The sequence below is a fragment of the Bactrocera latifrons genome, unplaced genomic scaffold (genome assembly GCF_001853355.1).
Source record: "Bactrocera latifrons isolate USDA-ARS-PBARC rearing strain unplaced genomic scaffold, ASM185335v1 scaffold_43, whole genome shotgun sequence".
Classification (NCBI taxonomy): Eukaryota; Metazoa; Arthropoda; class Insecta; order Diptera; family Tephritidae; genus Bactrocera; species Bactrocera latifrons.
In genome coordinates this window covers 439,130-454,328 of record NW_017537079.1, presented here as the reverse complement: position 1 = coordinate 454,328, position 15,199 = coordinate 439,130, and the positions used below count along the sequence as shown (strand labels likewise).

The window sequence follows — 15,199 nt, the reverse complement described above, 5'->3', positions numbered from 1 at the left end:
TATTTTATTGTAATATTTATTTATAACGTAGATTATTTATTTTTTCTCTTAGCTAAAATTTGATTAATTTTAGTATTTTTTTGTAATCAAAAATTTGTTCAATAAGCTATTGGATATTCAAAATAAATTGACCGAAAATTGCAAAAAGAATAAATAAAATTTCATCTCTGACAACGCTTACAATCTCAATTCATTTTAGTTACTTTCACCTCATCACTACAAAAATCCTAAACACACACCAACTTGCAATTTCCATTCATTTCTCCGGCGTTTATCAGCTGAATAATATTTTTTTTTTTTCAGTTTGTGTCAACACTATACAGATTATTGTTTTACAGTTGTTGTTGCCATTTAATTTGTATGTTGCAAAATTAATTGCTTAGAAATTTCCACTAGAACAGGTAACAGCAGTGCTTGCATTTATGAAATGTAAAACTCTTTTCCGTAAATATGTAAAAGCGCCTGCAATCAGTTGGAATTATTTCGCCTGAAGTAAACTAGTTCTTGTTGGACTATATGCCAACCAATTTAATATGGGTCATATGAAATAGGTCGGTAGATAAAATATTAATTTAATTGACTTAAAAATATAAAAAAATTACTTTAATTCACTTAAAAGCATTTAAGGCTTATAAGTCATTTGAGATGTGTATCGATTATTTTGGCAGTGTTATCGATAGGAAAGTGATAAATATGTAGAAAATTTACTGAATCATTGAAGTGGCCACTATAAATTTTTCAAACACTAATATATAAAATACCTATTGTAATTATGTTATATCCCACATATCGATAAAATTAAACTTTTAATGAAAAGTTATCGATTTTGAAGTTTACTTTCCACTTTCGTGACAGAACTTGAAATTGCGTGTATAAAAATATATATTTTTTTTTATTTATATATTCTGATTTATTACCAGATATTGTAACTTGAGTTAATTAAGTTATCCTTTCATAATACTGACTCTTAATTACATAGAATTATGCTGTGAACTATAATATTAAACTTAGCTTTAAAATTTAATAAGTATAAGTAAATATTTAAATCTTAATATTAATACCCAACGTTTTAGCTAATAATTACCACTTTAGAATTTTTTTAAAATATTAACTATAATTATTATTGTTATCGATAATTTTTCCGATAACTTTAGATTTTTCTGTTCATTTTAAATTTTTGAAATTTTACTGAAATAAAATATGTATTTATTGTAAATGTTTCGTGAGTGATTGGTTATCGATAACATATCGATACATTTTTAGATAAGTTTAGACATTTGGTAATATTAAATTTTTAAAAATTTAATCGAAGACATTATAAATGGCTTTGTTACTGCTCATAATCGAACAATTATGACTGCAGCATATTTTTCAAGAAATGCATAAAAGTCACAACGTTTGCAATAATCTTTTAAAAAAGAAAACAATGTTGCTGTACCATTGTATGCTATTATTTTAAAACCAATTTTATAATTCTCTAATATTTTTCTATTGCCGTATAATAAAATAAAAAAGATTTCATACATACAAACACTGATCAATTAAAAAAAGTAAACGTTAAGTGAATTTAACGGAAAGTCGATACGATATATGTATATTACCGTAAATAACAAAAATAACAATGTAATAATTATCGATAAATCGCTTCGGAGAAATATCGATAGTTCGATGCAGTAGTGTTATCGTAAATAGCAAAAATTACATTCTAACAATTATCGATAACTTGTTATCAAAAAAATATCGGCTGGTCGATACTTCCGTTGTTAACGTAAATAACATAATAATATAAAATTGGGCTTAAAAAAACTGGATTTACTGCTAAAAGAAATATCCTAAAGTTATTTATATTATCATTATCAATATAATATCGATCAGTCGGCTGAAACATCATTTAATTGCATGAGAAATTTTTTATGTTTCTCAAAGAAAATACTTACTTCTTGTCCAACAAAAGTCGATAATTCTTTGATATATTATATCGTAAATAATAAAAATTTACATGTTATAAATATCGAAAAATTTTTATCGGAAAATTATCGATAAGCCGATACTATAGTACTATAACAATAATATAACATTTTGCGTTCATTAAAAATTTTGTTTTTAAATTTCTGCTTAAATTTTATGAAAGAATGAAATACCGTTTGAAATTAATTAACTATAACTGCCGCTATTTCTCGGAAAAAAATTAAAATATTTTAATAACAATAACAACATAACAATAAACAATGTGTGCAATAACATATAATCTTCATTATTTAAATTGAATGCCTATAGTTTCCTGATTCCAATGAAAAGTCCAATGAAATTCAGTAAATATTTACTTAAACTCAACGCCAATTCCATTCTCTTACTCACTATCTTTATTCCCTATTGCTGCTCTCGTTCACACGGCTAAGTCGCGTTGAAGCGCTATCAATAAAGGTCACCGAAAATCATCAATTTCACCGAATTGGCACACCAAAATCCATTAACAAATGACCTGCTCACACTTCAGCCCACTAAAAGAACTTGAAGCGTATTTCCACCGTCTCTCACTGCATTGCTTCGCCACCGAAAGCTGGCTTTGTGCCGAGCAAGAGAACTCACGAGGCATGTATCCGCCTCCTCCGCTCAGCAGAATTCACTTGTAATTTATTTTGTGGCTTAATTGTTTCACTTAAACCATTTATGTAACGACAACTGACACCGAACACGAGCGACAAGCACCAAGCGCCGATAAGATTACTACCACCAACAATGCAATGACAACAACTTGAGAATACTAAGAATACTGAGAATTGCGCAAACAAAGACAAAGAGTCGGTGCACTCGTACCTCGTTAACGGTATCACTTGTTATAGCATTGCAAATAAATACAACTCTGCACTTAAAGTCTCAACTCGCGAGATTTTTGTTGTCATGTGATTTTCCTTTTGTTTTCAACACGCAGTGCTCTGTGCTCGTAACGGCGGCTGTGTGGGGAGAATTTCTGCGTTTCAGTTTGCAGTTTTTATGCGCATTGTCGCTAGGAGGATGGTGGGGGTATCTAGTGGGACACTTATCATCTTGTGGCGGAAGTATCAGTTGAGCTGGCTAAAACTAACAAGGGAGCTTGGAGAAGTAAATAAAACAGTAAAGGATACTGTTGACATTACTCTTTTGTGGTTTAAGCTAACAGAAAACAAAAACAATCAACTTTTATCTCACGAGTGGGACAGAGGAGGTTACAGAGTGTTGAAAACGTTGGCGATATTAAAATGGCAACGCGCCAAAAGTCTGGGCGTTGATTGCTGCAATCATTCTTAATAATTTAGTAAGCTAGTTTTTGTTCAAAACTAATCATGTTTGGAAGTAAGAATTTAGAAAGTCCAATTAATGAGTAGCATATATTCCCATCATCTATTAGGTAAGATCTATTAGATATGACTGGCCATCTATGACGCCTTACAGGTAGACATACTGGTCCTTAGTAATGCCAAATGGAGGTACAGTTTAATTTGAGGAGGTCACAGGACGTAAAAGTTTTTTTTTCGAACTTTAAGAGCGAACTGATGTATACGTTTTTTGTTCTCTATTCCTTTGAACTTCGGAGCTACTAGATATTTCAGTGGAGCGCTAGATAATGCTGGACAAAGGTATAGAAGGTTTTACAGCATCAGGTGTTCCAGCTCTCATGTCAACTTCTCAGCTTTTTCTGCATGTATCGTAATCACTTATGCCCATCCAGCTCGCATGCAATGCCAGTAGGTTGTGACCTGCCAAAAAGGCCAAAAACCGTCCGGCGGTCCTTTCGAGACCGTGTGAGTAAGAAGTAAGCGAGTTTTCCTAAGGATATCTTGGCGATCTTGCATGTATGTAAGGCATTCCATCTCGCACTGTTTCTAATGTCAGCCCTTTCTTAAATTTCGTTGTATATCGTTCTTAGTGACTTCCGTATTTCCAGTAATTGTTCGGTAACCAGACGGATGGCATTTTGGGCAATCGCATCATCTGCTTCGTTTTCTGGAACAACAGGAGACATTCTCTGCCATAATGCAATGTGAGATTATTGTCTTAAATACTGCCTGACTATCGACGCATATATTTATCCTTTTTATGTTATTTTCTGCGTTGTTATTTGGACTATCTGAGCCGCTTTGCCAACTGCAAATACCTCCGCCTAGAAGATATTGCAGTAATCCGGCAGCTTGAAGGGTCGCCTGAGATCCAGCTCTGAACAACTGATTCTGGCTCTCACTCCATTGGCTATTTCGGATCCATCTATATGAATGTTATAGGTTCCGCTGGTTTGTCACACGCTTCTACGCTATGGATGGATCTTCCTTTATCGTAACTTGGAATCTTCTCCCCCAAATGAAACATGTGGTTTAGTTTGTCCACCAGCCCCCCGCTTATGGAGACATGGCCGAAAGTTCTTGTAGAGAACTTACCTAATGCAGCCAATATTGGAGCTGATTTTGCCGCAAGCTTTCTACTGAAATGTCGATTGGTGGTAGAGCTAGTGCTCTCGTTATACAGAAAACAGCGAATCACTGTACCCGTTTCAAGGGTTTCCTGTACGAAATGTTGCTCATATCGGTCCATCACATCAGAGCACCTTAAAGTAAGATTGGCTTGACTACTGCTCTGTAACACCAATGCATGAGGCCAGGCGATAGGTCCAAATAGACATTAACATTTTCTAATATGAATAGAGAGCACTACTGGCCAATTTCACTTAATCCTCCTTTCCTTGAGTTGCACACAGTTTGCTGTCCAAAATTACTCCCAAGTATTTGGTATGCTCCTCAATTGTCAATTCAACTCCATTAAGTCTCGGGAGTTTTCATGACGGGAGATTTCATGACGAGGTTGTATGATCCCTAGAGCTTTTCGCAAAAGCTCAAACCGAAGCTTCATAATAATTGTCCAAGAAAATCATTAGAAAAAATATTTTATTAAAATTTCACGCTTCACTTTCTATTCGGTTTTTATAAAAAGGATCAATCGAATCTATGATTTCTCATATATCTTTTTCGAACTTATACCTAAATTAAATAATGATATATAAAGAGAGCCCAACCAGATCATAACCACATCCTTATAAAAATACTCTTCTCTCTTCGAAGACAACATCAAAATGAAAGTTTCATCCCTATCTCAAACAGAAATTTATTGATCGGAAACACAGCCTGATACAGTGATCTTTGACTGCTGATTACCGTCGGCTTATATCTTTTGGAGTCGTATAGAGCATAATGCAATCAAGCTACTTCGGTTTTTCTATGCAGCATTTTTACGGGCACCGATCAATTTTCCAAGAGGGTGAGAGAAGGATTTCTACGTACTAGGATAGAGGAGACTTATCCTCTGTCGCATATAAGGTTATATTGAGCATATTGTGTGAAAGAATAAAGCCCACGGTCAACAAATTGAATGGACCTTACTAGTCCGGCTTTAGACCTGGAAAATCAATAACTCACAATGCGCCAAATTTGGGGAAAGAAAGGTGAAAAGAAGACCGACACAGAAAAAGTCATCTAAGTAAGATACTCTAAAGTAAATTTTTGAGGAAGCTGGACATATACCTTTCCTTATATAATATTTTAGTTTCTGAGAACCTCAAATCATTATTATCACGATAACGCTCTCTAATATCTTGATCCATAAATAAAATTATTTCGTTTTCAACCATTTTGCTTTTCACTATCTACTAAGCTTTATGGGAAATAAAGGGTAACAATTAGTTGAGATCACTCTAATGAAACGAGGATTTTCGGTTTGTGGATGATGCTGCGCCATTAGAGATTTCCTTTAATAAAATGGTAAATTCAAAATATTGAATCGATTTTCTCACGTTTAGTGCAAAAGTTTGATAATCCTTTGTTTTCTCGCTGAGTATCCACGTCAAGAACTCGTTACGGTTAAAACTATGCACACACCACCCATATACCACTCTTTATAGTTTTTCTAATATCGCACTAGAAATAAATTCAGATGTCACATGCGCTAGTTCGTTCGTTTAGCTTGTCAAGTGCGCTCGGCGTCAAAGCATCGATTTGAAATGCAATGACAGTTCGCACTTGAGCTGTCATCGCTGTGGCAACCAATTGTATTCAGATTGCCACGCGCTGTATCATTTACGGGCACGGCACTTTCCACTCGTGACCTTCAACCTTTTTGCTACGTTAAATTCTACACCTTTTTTGCATTTATTGCTATCTTAGTCATATGCATATTGGATCAGAATATGTACGTGGGTGTATTTGTTATATGGTTTGTGCGTTCTTTTCATTCGTCACATTGTCTATTCCCTCATGAGCATATGAAAATTGTGAATTGTGCTAGGGATTTTTTTATTTTATTTTAAAATAAATAATATTGTGAAAAAAAGTATGGAAAGATGTAGGTTTTTGTATTCAGTTTTAGTAGGGATCTACTGACGATGGTAGGTAGACAGTGTACGCCCATTGTGAAACTACTAAGCATAAAATATCCTCACTCTTTTATGTTATTTCTGAACCACACCGTTGTATATGTATGTGCAGCTTCAGTGACGTCATCAAACTCTTTATCGGAGTCTAACCCCCACCTTCCTACAAGATGGCTGCTCTAACTAGTTCAACTGCTTCACAGTCAAAAGGAATATCACGTTGTCTTAGAACCTATTGTAGGCTTATATAAAAATAAGAAGCTTTCAAGTCAAGGCATTCTTGCACTTCTTCAAGAATCATCTTCGATGAAACCCCAAGAGAGTTGACTGATTTCAAAGCAGCTTGAAATATAAATGTATTCCTTGTCGTGAGCATTCTCTTTGCCAGAACAACAGGGCTTTATTTAATTGTTATGAACTCCACTTGGAACACACTGCATTAGTCTGATAATCGGAAGGTGGTTATTGTATCTAATTGTGCTGAAAAGACACAACCTCTCACTCGACTATCAAGATTCCGTATGGTTAATTAACCTTCTGCCTCTGTCCACCTCACACCCATCCCACGCCCATCTGGAAGGAAAGGCAATATTGTGGACCGAACTTAAATTTTAGTAGGCTATTGATCACTAGACAACATACCATCAGCCTAAGAGCTAACTTCGCTACTAGTTGCTTATAAAATGTAAGTTAAAATTAAAAATTACTTCATATTCATTGTTGCAATATGTCAATGCATAATTTAAGCCTGGTGATTTAAGCATGAAAGATAAAGAGCTCCTTGGCGGCCAAAAGAGTTTGAAAAAGATGAACTTGAAGCAGTACTCGATGAAAATTATTGTAAAAAATCTAAATAGCGCTCAGAATCTTTGGGAATCCATCTTAAAACGTTTAACACTGCCGAATACATTCAAAGGCAAGGAGATTATATGTCAAATGCTAAGGGACGTTGAAAGACGACTTTTCATATCAGAAATACTGCGTGAACGTTTCAAAAATAATCGTTTTTGTTTTGGATTCTGAATGTTGATGAGAAATAGAACTGGGTATTAAAAAAGAGCTTGATTCATTCTTCGGTTAAAAAGAGCATTATTGCCTTAGACAACAATCCATGTCCAATTTCGCGAAGATAACTCGTCAAACGAAAAATCTTACCATAAAACTTCCGTGATTTCGATTGTTCAGTCTGCGAAAAGGACGTGTGCAAAGTTTCTGGTCGATATCTCAACAACAGAGGAATTAGTTTTCATATATACAGACGGAGTAGTTAAATCGCCTTAGCTCCTCAGACTAATTCATTACACATTGTGACAAAAATGTAACCGGAAATTGTAAACTAATTCCCCGAATAAGTGCTATTTTAAAAATTATATTTTTCAACGGTGGGATAAGCTCTCTTAATGTCGTCCTGATAGAGATGAATTTTTTTCAAAAAGACGACCGTAAACAGGACTATTAATGCTTAATTGCGCGAATTACAATCCCATATCCATTCATGGGCTTATGAGCTGAACATGCAAAGAAGTCAACAACCATCGGAATTGAGTGAAAAAAGGAGCCGAAAAAAAAAAAAAAAAAAAAAAAAAAAAAAAAAAAAAAAAAAAAAAAAAAAAAAAAAAAAAAAACTCCAAAGACACTCACAAATCAATATGGTTCTTACTGGTTCTTACTGGTTCTTTCGATATTCGAGGTTTGGTGCATCATGACTTGTTTTTCAGAAGGACAAACGGTCAGTAAGGAGTTATATTTGGGCGTATTGAGGCGTTTGTGTCAGAACATTCGCCGATAGAGGCCGGAAGTGTAGATGAACAATTCATGGATTTTACATGATGAAAAGGCACCATTGCATAGAGCCACGATTGTGACCGAATTTAAAGCCAAAAACGCAATAAATATCATCAATCAACCAGCGTGTAGAACTGATTTGGCTCCCTGTGATTTTTTCTGGTTCCTCAAAAATTGCTCGGAGAACCCGTTTTCAGTCGATCGAACAGATAAAACAAAATTCGCTGAAGGAGCTGAAGGCCATCCCAAAATCGTTGGCATAAGCGTATTGCATCTGGTGGAGATTACTTTGAAGGAGACATAATAAATATTGATGAAAAATTAAATATTTCGCGTTTTATTTACAATTTCCGGGCACTTTGGCTTTGTCACAATGTATTTCTCTCTCTCATTTGCGCTATTTTGATTGAATATGATACAGTTTATTATACTCAACCTGATAACCTGATTTCATTTAGCTGGAAGCTACTTGACTTAATCTTAAATTACTACTTTAAACTTAAAACTAAATTAAATCACATACATATATCTTGCACTTTAAATTCAACTTAGTTAATTAAATTTAATTTACAGTTAATAATTGACTGCGTAATGTTGAAAGTACCACTCAATTTCGCATGAAAAGTTATAATAAGCCGACGGTTAAACTGAATAAAGCTAAACTGAACAAAAACTTAGATAAATTCAGTTAACTTTGCCAGAATGGCGCCTTAATTAATGAACATTGAGTAAATAATACTTCTTTATGCCTTGCCACCTGAAGAAATTCAAATATCATTGACGTGGAAAAATGAAGGAAAAATAGCAGCTGAGAAAACTATTCACAAAACTTCTCATGAGCAGTTGAAATTGCGGTGCTAAGGCGGCGGTTGTGGGGATGGTGATAGTGTGGCGCTAAGCAAACTTCACCAACGCCATGTGTACCGACGAACACCCGCGCACACTTAATTTTATTAAAATCTTACTAATGAATGAAAAGTTGATCCTTTCAACTCGAACTTTTTGAGCCATGCCTGCCTACCAGCCTACTGGTGATGGTGGAGCGCGTGTCTGTTTGTGCTGTGTGATGTGAATAGCGAATATTTGCACAAAAGGAAATGCGAAAGCTAGCGCTGGTATTTGCAAGAAGTTTCTCAACAATGGAAATTGCTAGATGGGTAAATTTTTTTAGGTGTGTGAACGCATGCGCTTGGCTGACTGCGCTCTGCAGGTGGCTTATCGAAAGTAGAAGACAATAAGCGAGATAATTTTGGTCGAATGTGGATTAAATGCATTAAGGAAGCATTTTAAATTAGTTTATGAAACATGAAGGTGAAAAAAGTTGTAAAGCAAGAAAGAAGTTAATTTCAGTTGCACCGAAGCATGCACAAATGGGAAAGATGTCATGCAAGAACTTGAGTTTGTTCGATCAGTTTTAGCTTATAGTGGCTCGAGATTGTAACGTTGCCTTGGTCTTGAGGTACTCGTTTGTGTACATCACTTTATTACATAATTCTGATTACATAATTTATGACATAATTTTTAAAAATTTATTCTCTCCTACATATTTTTAAGATTTACTTTAATATTTTAGAATATCTTTTTCTAAGTTCTCGAAAGTTCATCTTTTTTTTAATTATTTGCCAAAATTGCACCTTTTTTCTACCACCTAATTAGTACTCAGTTGAAGCACGAAAGACCGCAATATTATGGAAAATTAATTTAGGCTGCAGCTAATTGAGTTCTTGCGCTCAAATTGCGTGTCACTTTGTGTTGCACGAAATTTGCTGCAATGGCCTACCCATATGAGTGGCAGTGTTTACCGTTTTTCTTGGCACACATGACGCGGCTGCTATTTTCGCTTCATTTCGTTATATTTAATAATGCTCTTTTCCTCATCAATGACTCTGAATATAAGTTAATCTTCCGCGGCAATTGATTCTTCCTTCTTGTGACTCTGAATCTCGTGTCTAACCTAGATAAATCTGTTACACATAATTAGTTTTTATAGCTTAATAGCATATGATAAAGCTTTTACAAATTTAAGAAAAGGTTTGCAATGCATCTTCAAAGCAACTAGATATCCTGAAAGGTATGGATTTCTTGATAATTATAATTAGAAATATGAAAGTCTACCAATTTATTAAAAAAAAACAAAAAAATCTACAAAAGAAGTATTCATAACTTCAAAAACTTTATTTAAATGGTATAAAGATCAAGAACTGGTTGTTATGAGACTATAAAGATATTGTTTAGGTTACAGCGGGACCAAAAATATGTTGACATAAGAAGCAGAGACGCTTACTATGACTATGATATTATGTAAGGGAAATGATCTAGGAATTGTACATCCAGGAAAAAAGTCGATTCTGATTTTTAGACGAATGTATGACATTTAATCATCACACTCTGTTAATGATTATGACATTATAAAGCGAAAAAGTTGAATAAAACATGCTTAACAATCGTTCTTTTAATGTCATTCAGATGGCAGCGGATCTCAACATCTCTTATGGATCGACTCTGCATATTTTGGTTAATGTTTTGGGTAAGAAGACAGTTGATTTTTTTGCGAGTCCAGTAGAGGTCGTAAAATATATACTTGACAATGTCGCTCAACATCATATATTCATCGAATGCACCAGTAAGTGGTGAATTGCACTCACAAAGTGAGCCGAATATCAAACAAAACTACAATTCGTTGAAGACAGATAGGTTTCTTATAATTGTGGGGAAAATTGGATTAAGCGTTAGCTCGGTAATCTATTTTGAAGGCGATAATGACGATTTGTATTTAGATATTTTAAAAAAGGATTTGATAATGTTGTGAGTCTGGATCTAATTTGATCAGCTGGTTTACCGTGTAAAGTCCACCAAGTTTGAAAGTTATGTTTTATACGTGGAAGTTTGGAAATAAGCAAAACTTATTCGATTTATTTTCGGCGCATAATTTTGATAAGATAGCTCACACTTATCTCGATATTTTCGAGCTTTTGTCCACGAGTATAGCGAAAGTCATTATATATATTTTTTTATATTATATATATACTATATATGGATCTATTTTCGGCATGAAACTACAATATTTCCTAGATAACATGTTCGCTTAAGTTTGTTACGATATCCATGGCATGACGAATATATACGGTTTAAAGTTTTGAAGCTTTGAGCGAAGACATTCTAACGGAAGCTTTTGAAAAGCTTTTTCTATGCTAAGGCTCGCGATTTTCTTAGGGAGAGTTAGTTGAGATGCCTATAATGCAAATTTTTATTCGAAAAATCTAAATATGAATTTAACTGCTTACAGGGAGCGACGGGTAATAAGCTCAATAGAGAAAATTGTTATTATTCTCTTTAGCAAATAATATTAGCTAGATTTGTAAAATCATTGAACGAAGTTAAATTCACTGTTAAAACTTCTTTAAGCCAAAGCAACAAACTACTGCTATTGAAAGAAATTTAGCATTCTCCCGAAGTATTCAATTTGAAAACAAAAGTTATGCAGACCGAATTTTTCTTGTTGTCTCTTTTTTTTGTCTTCTCCAATTCCACTTTTCACACAGATTTTATTCTCAGCAAGTTTATATTTTCCAACTCGTATTTAGTGGGGCGTTGCTGCGTATCCCGCAAGTCCGCCTACCAAACCAACAAATTTTGTTAGCAAACAAACTTCTATATAGTATGTACTAATATAGGTATGAGCTAGTGAGTTGAATAGCATTGCAGTGAATGCAATTGTTTTGTTTTTTTTTTATTGAAGAATGTATTTCGGTTTGCTTTTTTTGTTGTTTGTGCGTCGATAATACGTCTTTCGAACTTGTGCCATGCTCCACAAACTTTTTCTTCATTCTTCTTCGATTTCGTTAACGAGCTGCAAACTCGTCTGGTGAAAATAGGCTGCCTGATGATTCGTGAAATGCTAAAATGCAGGCAAAGAAGATGTGGAATGAAGCGAAAACAAAAACAGCCCCAACTTACCAGCGAATCGATTTGCTAAACTTTGCCGGTTATTTGTGGGCATAACAGCTGAAAAATTGTGAACTTTTAACCCATGGTTGTGAAAATATTTTCGCTTTTGTTTTGTCGCTCTGTTTCGCATATTTGGTATTTAGTGAGAATTATAATAAAATGTTATCTTTTGAAATAGGCCAGTTTCGCTACTAAATATCAATATTCAAATAGCTGTAGGATATTATTCTAAAGCGATTACAAAGTTTAAAATATTTATATTACAAAGTGAATGTGAAATTCTCATCACCTGTTTCTAATAAGAGTTTTTTGTTTTGTTTTGTAAATCTGAAAATTCCCGTAATAAACAAAGGAGAGCTTTTTTGAAGGTTTCAGCGAAGACGGTCCAACGGAAGCTTTTAAAAATCTTTTTCCATGCTAAGGTTCGCGATCACATACATACCCCTAGAACTATGCTTAGTTTTGTAAGCTATTTTCCATTGACGTTTATGCTTCACAGTAATTTAAATATGCGTGGTCCTCCGATTCCTGTACCAATTTCCTGCGACGTTTTCGAGCCGTCAATGCATTATTTGATGGTGCTATCCCTAAACCGAACCTCGAGGGTGGAATCATTCAGTTCATTTAGTTCATTCAGTTTTACTGTTATAAGTAACCTTGAACTTCTTGTTGCAATTTAACATTTTGGTAATGCTGTCCCTTGAGTGAAGAGCCTATGATACTACACTATTTAATTCTTTCATTATCTGGGATGGGATTATCTTACCTCTGACACACCCTTCTACTGTAATTTGAAGCAGTGTATGTTTGGCTACCTTACCCATTTCTATGTTAAGTGGTGCGAACTCACTCATACATGGCACTCATTGGATCCCTACCAAATCTCAAGCCAGTACCTCATACGTGATTATCCACCATTGTGCAACCACTTGACAACTCTTAAATTGCAGCCCTAGGATTTACCAGCTATTCGATTGCACACCATTCGTGCTTTAGCTTTAACATGCTGCTTCTACTGCAGAGTGGAATTCAGCGTGAGACCAAAATATTTGACCATGTTAGTCATCTCTACCACTGTGAGCCCGGGAAGGGACTTATGTCTGGTAAATAGTAGTCCACATGTCCTTGACAGCCGATTGTATTGTGACTTAGCAAAAGTAGTAGGTCATCCTGTGGGAAGCCTCTTGCAGTGCCGAGACGAGTCTTAGTATCCCCTTCTGTGGTTTCAGCTATTCTGATGCGTACCTCCTCTTGGGAGACGTGTTGTTAAAAGCATCTTCGATGTCTAGGAAGGCACATAACATTACTTCCCCTTCTTTCAGGGAACTGTTATTTCATGATCAACTATTTTTCCAAATATTTTAGTAAGAAGGAAGTTAGACAAATTGGCCTGAAGAATTTACCAGTGAATAGAGTTCTTCTTTGCTACCTTGGGTATAAAGGTCACCTTCATACATATTCGTCAGTGCAAGGCTATCCCTCATCAGGCGTACTCGGTTTGGAAGTAGAACCTGCTCTCTCTGTCAGGGAGGAGATAGAAAATTATCGAAAACCTTTTAGATTTCTCAAGGATTAGGCCCATATGTATATGCTGGACATTACGGTTCTAAAGCAAATTGTAAGCGAGAACCTGTAGTTCACTAGACATTTTATATCAAAAAAAAAAAATCGATCTAAAATCGGGGTTATGGGTATTTTTGCGGTCTAATCTTGAGCATAATTTCCCAAAATTCCATATTCCATATTCCTTAACTTGTTTTAGACATTATTTATTTTCGGTGCTTATAAACATGTAACCACGTACGAAATGAATGACTGATGAATTGGCCGACTCCATGTCGAACCATTTGACTTTCTAAGGTATCGCTAAGAGATTTGATTAATATTGTTGTAGGTTCTTAACTAAAGGGACAAAATTTCTTCGAAATAAAATCTTAAACTGCGAATATTTTCTATCAGTATTCTGTTTCAATCAATACTAAATTTTCTGTGAATTATAATTTACCTCATCATCGTAATTATCGCCTTCCGCCATGTTTGTCACGTAATGTTCGTTTACTTAAAATCAATTTTTTAAAAATTTACGGAAGCACACTCTTTGAACTGCAAATTGTTCGACAGTATGTGTTGAGTAGAGTCTCAAAAAGTGCACTGCTTCGTTTCGAGAACCTGCCAAGTAGCTTATAGTCTCTTAAATTGCTTTGTGTTGTTGTGCCTTACATTGGTTTGGCATGGTTATTTGCTGTGCACTTGTCTCGCTAAAGCAGCTTTTAGCTAAAGCTTACGCTATGGTCATTGCGCGGACATAACCGTAATTCTATTCGGTGCTTGTAATGCCGTTTTAATTATTTTATAATTATTTCTTGCTTTGCAATTCCTTTTTAAGTCCTGTTTATAGGTTACAAGTTGGCATGCTCAAATGCTGTGCGCTTGTTGCTCAATATCCTTGACGGGGTTGTAGTGCTTAGTTTCAGTTACAGTGTTGTGTTGCTGCTGTATTATAAATAATGTTCCTTCACTGCGCTTTATTGCTGCTTTCTCTCCTATTATTTTTTCCCTCGTTATATTTTGTAATTAACCTTTTCACCGTTTTAATAAATATTAATAGCACTCGGCTGGCTTTTTGTTCTTCGCTTGTGTCGTAGTCTCGTTTGGTTGGTCAATATTTTCAGCGCACTCACTTATGCAACATTTCTATATGCTTTGTGTATGCTCTGCATACTTTTAGGCCGCTTAATCTTTATTTCTCCTAATCTGCTGCATACTTTTTAGCGCCGTCATTACAAGTTCCCAGCACTACTATTGCGCCAACTGCATGAAAAATAGAAGAAAGTAGAATAACTCGTTAGCACTACCATCAATTTGCGTTTGTGTGTGTTTGCGTGTACATGTTATGTATGCGTGAGTGTCTGTATGTGTGGCCAAGTTGTTCTATTCATTGTTGCTTTCCTTTTGTGCTGGCATACAATGTCATATGCAAATACATACATACAGACATTAAAAGTTTGCATACTTTTTTGCGCATCCATTTTTTGCATAAACACATACACATCTAAAGCTTGTGTGTGCATG

At 34.9% G+C, this 15,199-nt stretch overlaps 1 protein-coding gene across 2 annotated transcripts in view; it reads right to left on the bottom strand.

Moving 5' to 3' along the window:
* The window catches only part of LOC108972811 (inactive dipeptidyl peptidase 10), a 42,561-nt gene extending 28,277 nt beyond the window's left edge, over positions 1–14,284 (bottom strand). For both annotated transcript variants that reach the window (XR_001993666.1, XM_018939637.1), the window contains exon 1: positions 14,133–14,284. Coding sequence is in view for 1 of the 2 variants with exons in the window: in XM_018939637.1 (XP_018795182.1) it covers positions 14,133–14,162 (30 nt within the window). In the remaining variant the exon portion in view is untranslated. The remainder of the gene's footprint in view (positions 1–14,132) is intronic.
* Positions 14,285–15,199: the final 915 nt, after the last annotated feature.